Source organism: Geotrypetes seraphini, chromosome 1, assembly GCF_902459505.1.
Source record: "Geotrypetes seraphini chromosome 1, aGeoSer1.1, whole genome shotgun sequence".
Taxonomy (NCBI): domain Eukaryota; kingdom Metazoa; phylum Chordata; class Amphibia; order Gymnophiona; family Dermophiidae; genus Geotrypetes; species Geotrypetes seraphini.
In genome coordinates this window covers 225,943,812-225,962,345 of record NC_047084.1, presented here as the reverse complement: position 1 = coordinate 225,962,345, position 18,534 = coordinate 225,943,812, and the positions used below count along the sequence as shown (strand labels likewise).

Here is an 18,534-nt window from a genome sequence, read left to right as displayed (position 1 = left end):
TGCCCCCAGTGCCTCATTCCCATGTCCTTAGTGCCCCTTCCTGTCTTTAGTGCCCCCAGTGCCTCCTTCCCATGTCTTTAGTGCCCCAGTGCCTCCTTCCCATGTCCTTAGTGCCCCTTCCTGTCTTTAGTGCCCCCAATGCCTCCTTACCATGTCTTTAGTGCCCCAGTGCCTCCTTCCCATGTCCTTAGTGCCCCTTCCTGTCTTTAATGCTCCCAGTGCCTCCTTCCCATGTCTTTAGTGCCCCTAGTGCCTCCTTCCCATGTCCCTCTCACTGCCTTCCACACTTTGTCCCACCCCCACCCCTACCCCCGAATCCTGCCTGCCTACCGTTCTCCCTCCCTAGCCAAAGCCAGCCTGCTGCCTCCCTGCCGCTCAAAAAAAAAAAAAAAGCCTCCTTCCTTTTCCCCTGCTCTTACTGCCATGCTCATGCTGTAGCTACTAAAGCTGACAGGAAGTCTTTCCGACTCAATTCTGATGTCGGAGAGGACGTTCTGGGCCAGCCAGGCAGCGATTGGCTGGCCCAGAACGTCCTCTCCGACGTCAGAATTGACGTCGGAAAGACTTCCTGTCGGCTTTAGTAGCTACAGCATGAGCATGGCGGTAAGAGCAGGGGAAAAGGAAGGAGGCTTTTTTTTTTTTCTTTCGCGCGGACCGGCAGAAATTCGACCGGCGGTAAGGAGGGAGGGAGGGAGATGGTGGGGACCGCGCGATCCTTGATTGCCTCACTGCGGGGACAAGTCCATTCACCGCTCCACGGGGCGGTGAATGGCCTTGTCCCCGTCCCGCAGAGGCCACTATTTTTTCTTCCCCGTTTTGGCGGGTTACCCGCGGCTAAATGCGGCTAGCCGCGGGTAATCCGCCACCGTGTCATTCTCTAATTGGCTGTGTTTTGAACTTGTTGCAAGTCACATGGTGCATCACCAGCCAATCAGGAAGCCCTAAAATTGGCTTCAGTCCAGGAGATTCCATTTCTGTGTAGGGAAAAACCTGCTGTAAACTTGGGTGTCTTGTTGCTATGTGATTATCAATTTGCTTTATGTTAATTTTTACTTTACCGGCCATTCTATTTCATGGTTTAATCCATAGGGGTTCACTGTCCTCCATTCATAAATAAACCTCTGTTTTTTTCTGTAACAAAATATGTCTCCCCCATATTGTAAATGCACTTTCACTAATACCACAAACCTCAGATTTTTTATTAAATGATTTTTCTCTATCCAGTGGCTTGTTAATGGAGCTTCCATTTTTCCAGTTTTTATTATACTAAGGTGCTCTGCTATTCTTACTTTGATGGGTCTCTTCGTCTGACTAATATAATGCAGTCTGCAAGGACAGACTATGCAGTAGATCACTCCTGCCGTGGCACAGTCAGTCCGCTGTCTTAACTTAAAACTGCGATTAGTATGTGGTATTAGTATGTGGTATCATTACCTCTCTCGTCTGCATTGATAACTCACAATATGTGCAATGTCCACATTGGTCATGTCCTGGGTTCTGATCAGTAAAATTCTTATTCTTCTTTAACAACTCACCCAGATTACTGGCTCGTGTGTATGCAAATTTGGGCATCAACTTTAATTCTGGGTATATGCCGAGGACATGCCAATGTTTTTTATGACTTTTTGTATTACATGAGTATTTGACGAATATGGGAGCACACAAACTAGCACAGTGATGGCTAACCTTTTTGAGCCCGAGTGCCCAAACTGCCGCACAAAACCAAAGAATTTCCTCAAAGTGCCAGCACGTCAATTAAACCTTAATAACAAGATTTTAGTATCTAAAAACTCTTTATAAAGTTGCCTGAACTATGTAACATCATTTTTAAAGGTTGGAATCTTTGTATTGTCAGAGAATCAATTTGATTCACAATCCTTTGGTTTTCATTTCAATTTATTGGCAATTTATAATATTTTAATGATTTCATTCATGGGCCGAATACACACATACTTTTCTCTGTCGCCGCACTCTTTGACCAAAAGATTTATAAGCCTGCAACCACGTCAAGGTAGACTCTTTCAGCAGCTCCCCTCCCTCCCCCTTACCTTTGTGGTCAAGTCAAAATGATCTACCAACAATAAAATTTTAAAAACACAAAGCACGCTGTACGCAGAGAAAATGTTAATTATCATTTATATTCCGCGGGTTTTCAAAGAGGTCAAGGCAGATGACTTTATGCAATGTCACCTCAGTAACAACTATACAAAAATAGACAAATATTCCCCCTCCCTTTTTACTAAACCGTGATAGCGGTTTTTAGCGCAGGGACCTGCGCTGAATGCCCCACGCTGCTCTTGAAGCTCACAGGCTCCCTGCGCTAAAAAACGCTATTGCGGTTTAGTAAAAGGGGGCCATAGTGCAAAATATAGACAGCATATATAAATTCTCAAAACGGACACATTTTGATCACTAAATTGAAAATAAAATCATTTTCCTACCTTTGGTAATTTCATCAGTCTCTGGTTGCACTTTATTCTTCTGACTGTGCATCCAATATTTCTTCCCTTTTTCAGCCTCCTGTATGCTTTCTCTCCTCCAGACCTCATTCCCTCCCCAAACTTTTTCTTTGTTTCACCCTGCCCCCTTCTTTCTTTTTCTCTCTCTCCATACCCCCTTTCATTCTGTATGTCTGTCTTTCTCTCTCTCTCCGTGCCCCATTTTTCTTTGTTTCACCCAGCCCTCTTTTTTTTTTTTTTTTGGCTCCCTGTCCCCCCCCCTTTCTTTCTTTCTCCTTGCCCTCCCCTATGCCACCACCATTGGGAAAATGCTGCCACCGCCACTGGGGAATAGGCTGCCACTGCCGCTATCGGGAACAGGCCGGCGCCGAGTTCGCCCTGCTTCTCTTCCCCACGGGGCCGACCAACTCTCGCCACTCGACGTCAATTCTAACATCGGAGAGGACGTTCTGGGCCAGCCAGGCAGCGATTGGCTGGCCCAGAACGTCCTCTCCGACATCAGAATTGACGCGGGTGGCGAGAGTTGGTCGGCCCCACAGGGAAAAGCAGGGAGAACTTGGCACCGGCCTGTTCCCAATGGCGGCGGTGGCACTCAAGTGGCTAAAGAGACACAGTTTGCCAGCCTAGGGAGAACACTGGAGGGTGGCCAGTTGTGCACCCCCTTGGGGCGTAAAACCGGGGCAGACCGCCCCCACCCCCACCTTGGTATGCCACTTTCTGTACCTCACTCCCTCCCTCTGACCAAAAATTATTTCTTCTATTCCCCATGTACACAACCATCTCTTTCCCTCCCTTCCTCTCTCCCAAGTCCTTGCCTTCTGTGTCCAAAAACACATTCCCTCCCCCACCTCAGCATCTATTTCCCTCCCTTCCTCTCTCCCAAGTCCATGCCTTGTGTCCAAAAACCCATTCCCTCCCCCACCTCAGCATCTCTTTCCCTCCCTTCCTCTCTCCCAAGTTCATGCCTTGTGTCCAAAAACCCATTCCCTTCCCCAACTCAGCATCTCTTTCCCTCCCTTCCTCTCTCCCAAGTTCATGCCTTGTGTCCAAAAACCCATTCCCTCCCCCACCTCAGCATCTATTTCCCTCCCTTCCTCTCTCCCAAGTCCATGCCTTCTGTGTCCAAAAATCCATTCCCTCCCCCACCTCAGCATCTCTTTCCCTCCCTTCCTCTCTCCCAAGTCCATGCCTTCTGTGTGCAAAAACCCATTCCCTCCTCACCTCAGCATTTCTTTCCCTCCTTTCCTCTCTCCCAAGTTCATGCTTTCTGTGTCCAAAAACCCATTCCATCCCCCACCTCAGCATCTCTTTCCCTCCCTTCCTCTCTCCCAAGTCCATGCCTTCTGTGTGCAAAAACCCATTCCCTCCCCCACCTCAGCATCTCTTTCCCTCCCTTCCTCTCTCCCAAGTTCATGCCTTCTGTGTCCAAAAACCCATTCCCTCCCCCACCTCAGCATCTCTTTCCCTCCCTTCCTCTCTCCCAAGTTCATGCCTTCTGTGTCCAAAAACCCATTCCCTCCCCCACCTCAGCATCTCTTTCCCTCCCTTCCTCTCTCCCAAGTTCATGCCTTCTGTGTCCAAAAACCCATTCCCTCCCCCACCTCAGCATCTCTTTCCCTCCCTTCCTCTCTCCCAAGTTCATGCTTTCTGTGTCCAAAAACCCATTCCTTCCCCCACCTCAGCATCTATTTCCCTCCCTTCCTCTCTCCCAAGTCCATGCCTTGTGTCCAAAAACCCATTCCCTCCCCCAACTCAGCATCTCTTTCCCTCCCTTCCTCTCTCCCAAGTTCATGCCTTGTGTCCAAAAACCCATTCCCTCCCCACCTCAGCATCTATTTCCCTCCCTTCCTCTCTCCCAAGTCCATGCCTTCTGTGTCCAAAAATCCATTCCCTCCCCCACCTCAGCATCTCTTTCCCTCCCTTCCTCTCTCCCAAGTTCATGCCTTCTGTGTGCAAAAACCCATTCCCTCCCCACCTCAGCATTTCTTTCCCTCCTTTCCTCTCTCCCAAGTTCATGCTTTCTGTGTCCAAAAACCCATTCCATCCCCCACCTCAGCATCTCTTTCCCTCCCTTCCTCTCTCCCAAGTTCATGCCTTCTGTGTCCAAAAACCCATTCCCTCCCCCACCTCAGCATCTCTTTCCCTCCCTTCCTCTCTCCCAAGTTCATGCCTTCTGTGTCCAAAAACCCATTCCCTCCCCCACCTCAGCATCTCTTTCCCGCCCTTCCTTTCTCCCAAGTTCATGCCTTGTGTCCAAAACGCACTCCCTCCCCCTTTTGTGTTCCCCGTTTGTCTCCCAGCCCATCTTAGCAACTTTCTCAGCAAAATGTAGCTCAAGCCGCGTAGGCTTGTCTTCTATTTCCTGCCTGTCCCGCCGCTCACACATAGCCGACCAGAAGTCTTCCCCGACGTCAGCGCTGACATCGGGGAAGATTTCCGATCGGCTGTGTGAGCGGCAGGGTAGTCGGAGTAGAAGACAAGCCTCGCGGCTCGAGTTATATTTAATCCCGCGGGTCCCCCATCGTCCCCATTCAGTTCTCTCTCCTGTGCACCCCCTGGTAGTACTGCCCTGATGGCGGCCCTGCGCGTGCCAGCTGCAAGGCCTTAGCGTGCCACAGTTGGAACGCGTGCCATAGGTTCGCCATCGCTGAACTAGCATATCTTGTTCTGATTGTTGTGCATGCTCAGATTTTTGCCATGAATTGTGTGAAAATTTAGCCCTCTTATATGCTGATTTTATAGTATTTTGAGGATAGCCTTACTCATGAAATTTCCCCAGCCAGGTTTTGAGCATGATAATGAAACTTCTGTGGTGTAGAGCATAATCTCTTGACCCGCATGAATTGACGCACCGGGATACTATCCTGAAGATTTTTTGGATGAAAGCTGCTATAATGCAGCAACAAATTTCGGTCGGTGCTTTTTCTATATAAGTCTGTTGAATACCCTATATCTGATATGGATATGGTAATGTCTAAAAATTGTATTTGTTTTCTGTCCCATTTACTGTCAAATTTAATGTTATTGTCCATTTGATTGATGTATGCCAAAAATCCGTGTAACTCTATATCAGTTCCCTTCCAAATTACAATATTGTCATCAATAAACCGTTTCCATGATATGATTTTTCCTTTGTATTGGCTGGGATATACATATTTACACTCAAAATTCATCAAGTACAGGCAGGCAGTTGTGGGGGCCACTGTGGCCCCCATAGCTATACCCTTTGACTGAAGATACCAGTCTTCCTCAAATACAAAATAATTGTTTTTAATAACCATTTCGCAGAATGATGACAACAGTGAAATCTTCTCTGCTGACATTGGTAACCTATCTAAATATGTTTTAACCAGAGTGATACCCTCTATTTTTAAATCTGTTATACAAACCCTATCTAAACAGCCTGGCGGACCCTGCCAGAGCTGCTTCATTTTTACAAGGTAGAAACATAGAAAGATGACGGCAGAAAAGGGCTACAGCCCACCAAGTCTGCCCACTCTACTGACCCCCCCCTTACTAGGCCTTTGTAGGGATCCTACGTAGATGTCCCATTTAGGTAGGTGGGAGAAGGGGACTGGAGCTGAAGCGTCTCAGCGCACGAGAAACAGACAGGCAGGGGGCAACGAGAGAGACAAACAGACACACAGACAGACAGCGGCCAAGGAGAGAGACAGAAAGAAAAAAAGATAGACAGATAACGGCCAAAGAGAGAGACAGAAAGAAAAAAAGACAGATAGCGGCCAAGGAGAAAGAAAAAAAAAAACCCAGACAGGGAGAGACACAGAAAGAAAGGGGGCAGGGTGAGAGAAAGAAAGACAGACATACAGAAAGAAAGAAACACTTAAGTCTACACATCTATTCTAGCACCCATTAATCTAACGGGCTTAAACAGTAGTTTGATGTATATTGGCAAAACAAAGCGTTTAGTAAAAACATGTTTGATAGAACATTGCAGTTGTATAAACCATCATGTGTTAACTGCACTTCTAGTTGAACATTGGGTGAAAGAAGGACACTGCATTGAGGATTTAAAATTTTTTTTCTATTGAAAGTTATTAAAACTAGACATAGAGGTGGAGATGTAGATAATATGTTGTGCAGAGAAGAACAAAAGTTTATTTTTCAGTTCAATACCATAACACCAAATGGTCTTAATTTAGAATTGGCTTATCGCCCATTTTTATGATGTCCTTAACCCCCTGTTTTCATTTTGTTTAAAATTGGGTCATTCCATGTCAAGTGGACCAGGAGCCAATGCTTGACCCCCTTGAAATCCATCCATATTTTACAGGGGTGTTGTCTAGGGTCTCAAATGAAACTCTGCAAAATTTTTTGGATCTATCTCAGTTTGGTCAGAAACTAGGGGTGGTTGAACAAAAGCAATCGATCCACTCCCATGCACTCCCAACGCAAAACTTTGCTTAAGCATTGCGGCAGAAAGAAACTACCTAGTAGTCTGAAATTTTGCAGTTTGGTACAACACCTTGGGGCAAGTTTCTGTGCCAAGTTTGAAATCTTTTCCGAACGTGCTTCCATTTCTACAGGTCAGCAAAGTAGTCAAAAAAATTCATGAATGAAAATTTTTGGCAGTTTGGCTCCACATTGAATCCATCACTACCCGGAGCAGATCCAACTCTGAGGGACTTCAACACTGCCTGGAGTTTCTTAAGTGATATAGGCGCTTCAAGATTTCCTTTTATATGCTCGGGAATTTTTGGCCCATGAATTAATTTTAAAAATTCTAAACTCTCAATTTCTTTATTTGAATAAAGCTCAAAGGAATATAAAGCCTTGTAATATTCCAAAAATTGTTTAAATATATTTCCAATTTGAGTATGAATTTTAACGTTCTCATCTTTAACTGCCTCAATCTTTACTTTTCTTTTTTTAGCTTTAAGATAGTTGGCCAATAATCTTCCTGCTTTATTCGAGTTTCCATAATACAGAGCTTGCTGAGAAAACAAATCTTTCCTAGCCAATTGTGAGGAAATCTGATTATATTTATATTTAGCTCACTGTGAGATCATCAAGGTGCACAGAGTACCAGTTCTCTGCCTTGGAAGGGAGATTAGTTTTAACTTGAACATTAACTGCCCAAAATGTGTTTAAGAGCAGAGTTTTTATAACATATCTGGGATGAAGCATCTTTAAGATGCTTCATCCCAGATATGTTGTATAGGACTGTTTGGAATTTGTCCTGTGTGTCCCAGTTACTTATCCTGTTGATGCCACATCATAGAGAAGGTTTTGGTTCTTAATAGCTTATTTTTCCTCATTTTCTCTCTGTAAAAATGATTTATATTCCATTAAATGAAGAGATTGTTTCCTGTTTTCCAGGGCAAAAGTTGGAGAGCTATTGCCTACTGTGACCTCTCCCAAGATTCACTTGCAGTATGCCAAAGCTAAAGAAGTGGATGGCAGGTTTGTTTAGCCTCTTTTAACTGTGGTGGTTATTTTAGAAGCCCTATTCTTGTTTTGGGCATCTGAAAACTGGCATTTAGACAATCATTGCATGGATGTCCAAATACTGATTTTAAAAAGCCAGGATATGGATGTCTAACACTGCAGTACATCTATAAAGCAAAGGGGTGTAGTCTGGGCTTGTTTTGGGAAGGACTAGAGAGGGTCCAAAAGATGAATATCCAGCTTTTCTCACTGTAGGGAAAGGGACATCCATGTCTGAAAAGATGGACATTGTGATGTAGACCTGGTAGTTATCACATCCGGGTTACAAAAAGGTGCTCTGAATGAGCAGGTGTCCACTGGAGTGATTAAGGCTCAACACCTCTTTAATCCCCCAGTGGTTGCTGTCCTCCTTCCTTTCTCCTGAATGTGAAACTGGCAAGGGATTCCAAGCTCTATGACAACTTCAGGTACTAAAGACATTCTTCACAGCATTCAGGTCTGAGGTGCAGCCTAATGGTTAGTGCAATAGACAGAGAACTAAAGGACCTAGGTTCAAATCCCATTTCAGCTCTTTATTTTTTATATTTTAAAATTGTCAGCTCTTCAGGGACAGAAAAATGCCTACTGTACTTGAATATATAAGGTACTTGCAAACCTGAATGCTATTGAAATGATGTACATTAAGACACAGCAGGTATTTTTCAATTCCTGGAGGGCTTACAATTAAAAAAAAAAAAAAAATCACAAATAAAGTAGGATTTGAACCTGGGTCCCCTTACTATTAATCCACTGTTTTAGCTGGTTCATAGTCATTCACAAGCGAGACTTCAGCACGCCGACATTGCAGCACTGACAATTTGGCGCAAGACGCCAGCGCGCCACCTAAAAAGTGACCTTTAAAGAGCTCCGACGTGGGGTGTGAGTGGGGAACCCCACCAGTTTACTTCTTTGCGCTGCCTTTGGGGGGGTTGGAACCTTCCATTATAGAGGAAACTTAACTTTTTCCTGATTTTTTTAGGAAAAAGTTAAGTTTTCTCTATAATGTGGGGGGTTGCACATCCCCACATCCCTCCAACAGCAGCACGAACAGTCTGAAGTAAAGTGGGGGGGTTCCCCCCCACACCCTCCATTGGAGTTCTTTAAAAGTCACTTGTTAGATGACGCGCTGGTGTCTTGCGCCGAAATGTCGACGCTGTAATGTTGGTGCGCTGAAGTCTCGCGCGCAAATGTTCCGTCACCGTTTTAACCATTAAGCTATCCTACTCAGTGTGGATATCTGTGTGGCCGTTTTATAAGATGGACTTCCTATGCTGCCACACAGACATCCATGTCTCATATTTTCCCCGGTTCATAATTTAGATGTTTCAGTTTGTAAAATGGATGCTTATACAATGCAATTTGATTCTTATATTCCATGTAATGCTTACATAGCTCAGTGCAAATTACTGCTGCTAGCACTGTTACTATTAATTATTTCTAGAGTGCTACCAAATGTACGCAACACTGTACAGAGTCAGAAATGAGACAGTCCCTGCTCAAATGAACTTACAATCTAATCAATAAAGACAGACAAACAGGATGCCAGGATATGGGGTTACAGTTAGCAGGGATGGTTAAACTGCTGGCTAGGGTGGGGAGCAGAGGGCAGTGGGGAGTAGGGTTATAAGTTGAAAGCTATCTTAAAAAAAGTGTATTTTCAACCTATGTTTGAACAAGAGAAGGAGTGTGACATACGGGCTCAAGTAGTTTATTCCAGGCATAAGGGGCAGCAAGATGAAAGGCATGAATTCTGGAATTGGCAGTAGAGGAGAAGGGTACAGATAAAAGCAACTTTTCTGAGGAACGAAGTCCTTGGGGAGACATGTAGGGAGAGACAAGAGAGGAGAGATACTGAGGGGCTGCAGAATGAACACATTTGTAGGTTAGTACTAGGAGTTTGAACTGTACGCAAAGGCAGACGGGGAGCCAGTAAAATGATTTGAGGAGAGGGTAACATGAATGTAGCAAAGTTGGCAGAAGATAAGTTGTACATAAGTTTTGTACAGATTTCAGGGGGGATAGGTGGTTCAGTGGGAGAACTGTTTAGAAGTAAATTGCAGTCGTCTAAGCATGAGGTTACAAGGGTGTGGACAAGGGTCTGGGTAGCTCCTAGACTCTAGAGGAAGGAGTGAATTTTGAAAATGTTGTAGAAATAGTAGCCTACCAAAAATGGCTACTGTGGTTAGAGAGATCCAAAATTCAAACAATTTTGTGTATATATGATCTACCCTTGTATCAAAAGTAATATAACTTCTTTGTTGGATCCTCAGACGGCTGCTTTCGGCGATAAACCACAAGGGCTTGGTATTCCATTTGCACAGCTCAGTTCTTCATAGGTCCCATTGTATAATACTATATATGTTTCAATACTATGTGATTTATAAATAGTGAAAGACTCTTATCTATTATATCAAGGTTTTGCAAGGATGTCCCCTTCCGACATGGCCACGTTTCAGTTACTTTCATCAAGGTTGGAGTTCCTTATCTACGATAAATCTACAAAAAATGAATCCATTAAAACCATGCTTTCCTTGTGTTACTATGCTTTCATTATCAAGAGAGTATACTGTATGTATCTGTTTGTATCAGATTGAGATGGAACATTCTTACCCAGCTTCTGTTGCCTTGCTCTGCTACTGTTATCCTTTGATCATTTGATCTGAGCCTCTCAAGTCATTTCCTGCCCTGGGTTTTAAACCATCAGTGATACAGCTATATTGGTTTTGCATACTAAACGATCGACATCCAATCTATTTCTTCATTAAGGCCAACCGGTGCCAGAGTTTTTAATCGAAAGATCTACCGTTGTTCCTTTAAATTCAGTAGACTTTTAGTATTACTTCCCTCATACCCTTTTGTAACTGAGTCAAGAATGTGCCATCTGATGTCATTTAAAGAATGGCTTATTGCCATCCAATGATTTATTATCGGAGCTGTATCAATGGTGTGAACTCTGGATTTGTGTTCTGTAAGTCATGTTTTGATGGATCTGTATGTGTGTCTAATGTACAATTTATCACAAGGGCATTGGATAGTAGTGACAGGCTTTAACAGTCTGATGGATGTGAGTAGAAAATGAGAGGTTGGAGTTGAAGACTCCTCTAAGGTTATGAGAAGAAGAAACAGGAATGATAACAATATTATTTACAGAGACAGAGAATGGAGGGAGCGGAGCAAAGGGTTTGGGAAGAAAGAAGAGCAACTCAGTCTTCGTCATGTTTAGTTTCAGATGGCGGCGGGTCATTCAGGCAGCAATGTCAGGCAAACAGAAGACCTTTTCTTGGATTTTAAGTGATATCTCAGGAGTAGAGAGGTAGATCTGGGAATCATCAGCATATAGGTGATAGTGGAAGCCATGGGAGGAGATCAGGGCACAGAGGGATGAGGTATAAAGAGAGAAAAGAGGTCCTAAGACAGAACCCTGGGTTATGACAACTGTTAGTGGGATAACAAAAAAGAAACAACAGGTAGTGTTTCTCATTCCACTTCTTCAAATTGAGTCGAATCACTCCAACTGTCATACAAAAACGCTTTCTCTTCACACCAAAGTGACTTGTAATTATTCGAAACCGTTTTTCTATATCCCATGCGCTAGGGAGTGTTTCTAAAACTTGGAAAACTAGCGTTAACTAACCAGTGCTCTAAATGAGTCCAGCCTCACCTGCGTACGTTCCAGTTTAGCAGAAACTTGTCCAACTTTGTCTTGAATCCCTGGAGGTTTTTTTCCCTTATAACTACTCTCTGGGTGAAGAAGAACTTTGTTTCGTTTGTACAGAATCTATCCCCTTTCAACTTTAGAGAGTGCCCTCTCGTTCTCCCTACCTTGGAGAGGGTGAACAATCTGTCTTTATCTGCTAAGTCTATTCCCTTCAGTATTTTGAATGTTTCGATCATGTCCCCTCTCAGTCTCGTCTTTTCAAGAGAGAAGAGGCCCAGTTTCTCCAGTCTCTCACTATAAGGCAACTCCTCCAGCCTCTTAACCATTTTAGTTGCTCTTCTCTGGACCCTTTCGAGTAGTACCGTGTCCTTCTTCATGTATGGCGACCAGTGCTGGTTGCAGTACTCCAGGTGAGGACGCACCATGGCCTGGTACAGCGGCGCGGACAGCTTAATCGACTTGTCGATCAGAATTCCCAAGTCTCTTTCCTGGGAGGCCTCTCCAAGTACCGCCCCGGACATCCTGTATTCGTGTATGAGATTTTTGTTACCGACATGCATCACTTTACACTTGTCCACGTTGAACCTCATTTGCCATGTCAATGCCCATTCCTTGAGCCTGATTATGTCACGTTGCAGATCTTCGCAATCCCCCTTTGTCTTCACTACTCTGAATAATTTCATATTGTCTGCAAATTTAATCATCTCACTCGTACCAATGTCCAGATCGTTTATAATGATGTTGAAGAGCACGGGTCCAAGCACCGAGCCCTGTGGCACCCCACTGGTGACGCTCTTCCAGTCCGAGTATTGTCCATTTACCCCAACTCTCTGTTTCCTATACTCCAGCCAGTTTTTAATCCATGTGAGTATTTCACCCTCGATTCCATGGCTCGCAATTTTCCGAAGTAGTTGTTCATGCAGAACCTTGTCAAATGCCTTCTGAAAATCCAGATATACAATGTTGACCGGGTCACCCTTGTCTAGCTGCCTGTTTACTCCCTCGAAGAAGTGCAGCAAGTTTGTTAAACAAGATCTGCCTTTGCTGAAACCGTGCTGGCTGGTCCTCATCAGACCGTGTCCGTCAAGGTGATCAATGATGCGGTCCTTTATCAGCGCCTCTACCATCTTTCCCGGTACCAAGGTCAGACTCACCGGTCTGTAGTTTCCTGGATCTCCCCTCAAACCTTTTTTGAAATCATTTGTTCCTCCCCCAACCTCCCTATCTATTTGAATTCTTTTTTAATTTATTTTATAATCCTTTTAATTGTAAAATGTTTCATAGAGAATTACAACAAGATATCCTAGCAAGTAATATCAATCCTAACGTGTGAAACTGCACTTATCTGTTTCATAGAACTCCAGCGCTGTCAAAAATTTCACTTTCGATGCCAGGGTACAACTAACATATTGTCCCTAATGGTGTTTCGGTCTTCCTCAGGGGATTCCTCAGTACACATGTTTAAAAGCGTCTCTCATGGAGTAACTATGACCTTCTTGTCCACTGCCGCTATTAGCAGGATGGCAGCAGAGGAGGATCCACCAACGCATACAATGAAGGTGCAATGGGAGAGGTAGGAGGCAAACCAGGAGAGGACAGATTCATGGAATCCAAGTGAAGACAGTGTATCAAGGAGTAAGCAATGATTAACAGTATCAAAAGCAGCAGAGAGGTTAAAAGGATGAGAATTGAGTAAAAGCCCTTGGATGTGGCCAGGGACAGGTCACTGCAGACTTTAGTAAAGGTGGTTCTCTGTGGATTGTATGGGGCAAAAGGCAGATTGTAGAGGATCAAGAGTCAGATGAGATGAAAGGAAGTCAAGGCAGTAACAGAGGATACACATTCAATAGCTTGGGTAGGAACAGAAGACAGTAAACAGTATGATAGTTGGGGTCCACCACATGTTTGAAGGCATTGGGAACAGTTGTAGTGCAATAGGACAGTGTGTATAAGACAGACAGTAGTGATAACATTATGAGTGGTGGGGTCATGTAAAGGGGTGGGAATAGGGTCAGAATGGCATGTAGTGGGTTTGACTGAGGTTGTGCAGTTTCTTCCTCTGTGATTTCAGAGAAGGAAGAAAAATCAGCGAGAGTTGAAGAAGGGTCGAGAAGGTAGGACCAGACATGGAGGGTGTCAGGATGGGGGAGATGTGCAGGATCGTCATGAGTTGATTGGGTGAAGAAAGAAGGGGTGGTGGGAGCTGGAAAGTGGAAAGGGGAGAAGGATGTGACTTAGCAGTGAATTCAAGGGCAATATTGTGAACTTTCTCATGGAAGTATTCAGCCATCGCCTGGGGAGAGAGGGCAGGAGGGGTCAGAGGAGAGAGCACTGAGGAGGAAGTTCATCGTGGCAAAGAGATGGCAAGGGATGGAAGAAAGAGAGTTATTTAAGTGGTTGTAGTAGTCTTGCTTTGCCAGTGTAAGAGCAGAATTAAAGGAGGTCAGCATAAGTTTAAAATGTAGGAAGTCAGCATGTGTAAAAGATTTAAGCCAGAGGCACTCGGCGAAGTGGGTACAGGAACTTGGGTAGTGGATACTGGGAGTCAGCCAAGGCTGGGGTCTGGTGCGCCTGACAGAGTGGGAAATGGAGAGCAAGTGTGTCCAGAGCAGAGGAGAGAATAGAGTTATATGATGAGGCAGCCTTGTCGACAGACTTGGATAACATATTGGAGGCAACGAGAGGTAAAACAGTGGTGGGGAGTGTGGAAGGATTGAGAGCTTGAAGATTTCAAAACCTGTTGGTGATGGGTATGACTGAAGGGGAGGGTGGATAAGTGTGAAGGTTATCAGATGATGGTCAGAGTTGGAGAGCACTGAGGTGGAGAAGTTGGAGAAGAAGACAGGATCGAGTCAATGGCCATGCCAATGAGTAGGGATAGTGGAATAAAGCTGGAGGTCAAATGAGGAGATTAAGGTAAGAAACTTAAGAGGCATAAGTGTCAGAAGGATCATCAGCATGAATATTGAAATCCCCAAGAAGGAGAGAGGGAGAAATGAATCAAGGAAGACAGAAAGCCAAGAGTTGAACTCGGTGAGAAAAGAAGGAAAAGGATTTGTTGGGGGTATGATAAATGACCGCTATCTGGAGAGATAGAGGAGTGAATAGGTGGATGGAGTAGATGTCAAATGAAGAAAAGCAGTGTCATTTGGGATGGGAGAAGAAGTTGACATCTGCATGAAGATGAGAGAAAGAACATAAGAATAGCCTTACTGGGTCAGACCAATGGTCCATCAAGTCCAGTAGCCCAGAAGCCCAACACCACACCTCGACCAGTAGGGCATGGTGTATGGGAGAAGTAGTAGCCCCCGTGAGAGAGGGCAGCAGCTAAAACGGAGTCCTCAGGGCAAATAACATAAAAATTACCATACTGGGACAGACCGAAGATCCATTAAGCCCAGTATCCTGTTTCCAGCACTGGCTAACCAAGATCCCAAGCACCTAGCTAGATCCAAAGTAGCAAAACAGATTCTATGCTGCTTATCCTAGGAACAAAAGAGTGGATTTCCCCAAGCCATCTCAATAATAGCCTATGAACTTCTCTTTTAGGAAATTATCCAAACCTTTTTTAAACTCTGCTAAGCTAACTGATTTCACCACATTCTCCAGCAATGAATTCCAGAGTTTAATTACACATTGTGCGAAGAAATATTTTCTCTGGTTTGTTTTAAATCTACTGTGTAGTAGCTTCATTACATGTCCCCTAGTCCTAGTATTTTGGAAAGAGTGAACAAGCAATTTACATCTACCCTTTCCACTCTACTCATTATTTTATAGACCTCTATCATATGTTTATTAAAAACTTTATATACCGCATAACAGCCTAAAAAGGATCCAAGCGATTTACAATGTATAGTTCACATTCATTAAGAAAAGAACTCCATTTAAAAATAGGAAAGGAAAGAATAAAAGCAAAAATTAATTTTTTTTCCATAAAATATTATAACAATCAACATCTCAATAATAACAATTCTAATAATAAAAATTCTAATAGTAAAACAATAAAACAATCAAATCTCAATAAACCCTAATACATACAACTAAAAATTTCCATAACAGAAATTAATCATTACATAAATACAGATTACAGTCCCAGACTCAATTCTTCAGTTTGAGAAAACCAGTTGAAAAAAATGTCCTTTTAAATGTCTTTTAAAATTTATATATGATTCTTTTTTTCTCAAGTCTATGGGCAAGTTATTCCATAGCCGCAGAACTAAATAAAAGAACGCACAAACTCTAGTTGACGAAAGATGTGCCTTCGAGATATGAGGAACGACTACCCTATTGTCATTCAAAGATTGCAATAAATGCCTTGGGCATAAAATAACACCAAGTTAAAAAGATATGAAGGCTGTAGCTGAAATAATGTTCTATGTGCCAACATCAGGATCTTAAATTTGATCCTAAATTCCATTGGTAACCAATGGAATTTTAAATACAAAAGGTATCACATGATCATGAATATATGCATGGCCTAATAATCTAATCGCAGCATTTTGTACTGTTTGTAAGAGCTTCAGCTATCCTGACCCAATACCTTCATATCACCCCAGAGCCATCTCTTCTCCAAGCTGATGAGCCCTAGCTGCTTTAGCCTTTCCTTCTAGGAAAGTTGTCCCATCCCTTTTATCATTTTTGTCGCCCTTCTTTGTACCTTTTCTAATTCTGCTATATTTTTTTTGAGATACTGCGAACAGAACTGCACACAATATTTGAGGTGCAGCCATACCATAGAGCGATATAAGGGCATTATAACATTTTCATCTTTGTTTTCTATTCCTTTCCTGATAATTCTTAACATTCTATTTGCTTTCTTAGTAGCACATTGAGCTGATGGTTTTAACCTATCCTCAACAATGACACCTAGATCCTTTTTTCTGGGCAGTGACTCCTAACACAGAACCCAGCATCACATAGCCATAGTTTAGATTCCTTTTTCCCATATTCATCACTTTGTACTTGCTCACATTAAATATCATCTGTCATTTTGACACCCAATCTTCCAGTCTCACAAGGTCCTCCTGCAATTTAACAACTTTGAACAACTTTGTGTCATCAGCAAATTTAATTATCTCACTAGTTATTTGCATCTCTAGATTATTGATAAATATGTTAAAAAACAGTGATCCCAGCACAGACCCCTGGGGAACCCCACCATTTATTGACAAAAATGTGAGCTGCTAAATACTTTAGTGGATGAAATATCAACGTACACCAAAAGAAGAGGCAAAGCCTCAGAACCCCTTTAGGGAAGAGCTCTTCTCTTACTAGAGAGGATAGGTCACGTCATCAGCACAAAAACCTCCAAAACTCGTGTCACAGCTGGTATTCACTCCTAAAGTAGAATGCTAGTGTCAGAAAAACCCAACCTATTTATATATTAGTATTGTTAGTACTTTTTCACACTGGTGTTATTGAGACTGCAAATTGTCAGCCAGAAAAACTAAGCAGTTGGGTTTTTGTGCCGATGACTTGACCTACCTTCTCTAGTTAGATAAGGGCTCTTCCCTAACGGGGTTCTGAGGCTTTTCCTCCTCTTTTGGTGCACGCTATTTCATCTGCTAAAGTATTCAGCAGCTCATATTTTTGTCAATATAAGAATTCTAGCTGCATTGGGTCTTGTTGTTTGATTGTTAGAACCCCACTATTTACCCTTCTCCATTGAGAATATTGACTATTTAAACCCATTCTCTGTTTTCTGTCTTTCATGTACAATTCCTCAGGAGGTTGAACTCGAGGGTTCTTGCATCTACTCTAGCCTTGCCTGCAGAACTTACAAATAAATCCATCCTCTTCTCCGAGGTCATCTCCCTGTACACTCCCCTCGAAGCTCAGTTTGTTTCTGCAACTTTGCTGCTGACTTTAAGTTTCTTCTGCTCGTGAATTTTTTTCTCAATTTCTAGTCTTTTATTTTCTGTGATGCGGGTATTGCCCAAGTGCTGCGGATTCACTCTGGGGGAGTGATCCTTCGGTGGGAGATCACAGACTTTTACTTAAAGATTATCTGTTTCTGGGAGTGCCCTGTTAGCAGAACCTGCAGTAAGCCCCCCAGACAGCCTGCAGATCAGATTGGGTCTCTGGGATCGGGAGCCATCTCACCCCGGGTTTGTCTGCTAAGGGGTAGAGCACAGGAAGTACGCCAGGATCAGAACCGGACTGCATATCTTCCCTGATAATTCCCTGAGAGGTCCTAGTGGTCGTTGTCTGAGGTGGCAGAGAAGGTGAGGCTGATAAATCCAGTTTATCAGCTTGAGGTACTGATCTCCTTTGCTTGCCCTGTATATTGCTGGCTTGCCATTGATCTATATTGCAGCACATGTCTCTGTGGTGTATCTATGCCCCAGATTTTGGCGGGTATGAAAATCAGGGTTTTGGGTGGTTTTCCTGCATGCCCTGTCCTCCCCCCCCCCCCCACCAGTAAAATTGTAAAATTGCTATTTTTCTGGGTTTCCTGCGTTTTTCCCGGACCGTTTTAGGGCAAAATTGGCACCTGCAGCAGCCATCTTGGATTTTAATTAAAGTTTTTAAAAGTGCTCCAAAAATCACATATGGCCTACTCAGGACAGAATGGCATGGATTCATGCAATAAATGTGGGGGATGGTGTGAACCGTTCGTGGTTTCCGCACTTCCCTCCTCCAGAGAGGCCCTCCCTTCCTTCAATTACTCCAGAGATGCGATTGCTGTGTCGGGACGTCTGAAGTGGGTTGGAGGGCGCTTCCTCAAAACGTAAGCGCAGTTACTGGGAAAAGTATCATAAATCTTCTAAGCATTCCAAATCTAAGTCCCGCAGAGCGGCTCTTGCCGCCAGTGACTATTTTCCACCGGAATTTGTGGGTATCAGGCTTTTATGAAAAAAAAAGGGCTATACCTGTCTCTCCCACGCAGACTCCTGTGCAGCAGTCTGTTCCACCTTTGGAGTCCAGCATGTCAATTTGTTTCTTTGCTGGAGCACCAGAAAGCCAGCGGCA

The 18,534-nt window shown here is 43.7% G+C and overlaps 1 protein-coding gene across 7 annotated transcripts in view; it reads left to right on the top strand.

The window, feature by feature from the left end:
* The window catches only part of WDR19 (WD repeat domain 19), a 435,717-nt gene that overhangs the window by 274,519 nt on the left and 142,664 nt on the right, over nt 1–18,534 (top strand). For all 7 annotated transcript variants that reach the window (XM_033947370.1, XM_033947368.1, XM_033947367.1 and 4 more), the window contains one exon: nt 7,797–7,880. In XM_033947370.1, coding sequence (XP_033803261.1) covers nt 7,797–7,880 — 84 coding nt within the window. The remainder of the gene's footprint in view (nt 1–7,796; nt 7,881–18,534) is intronic.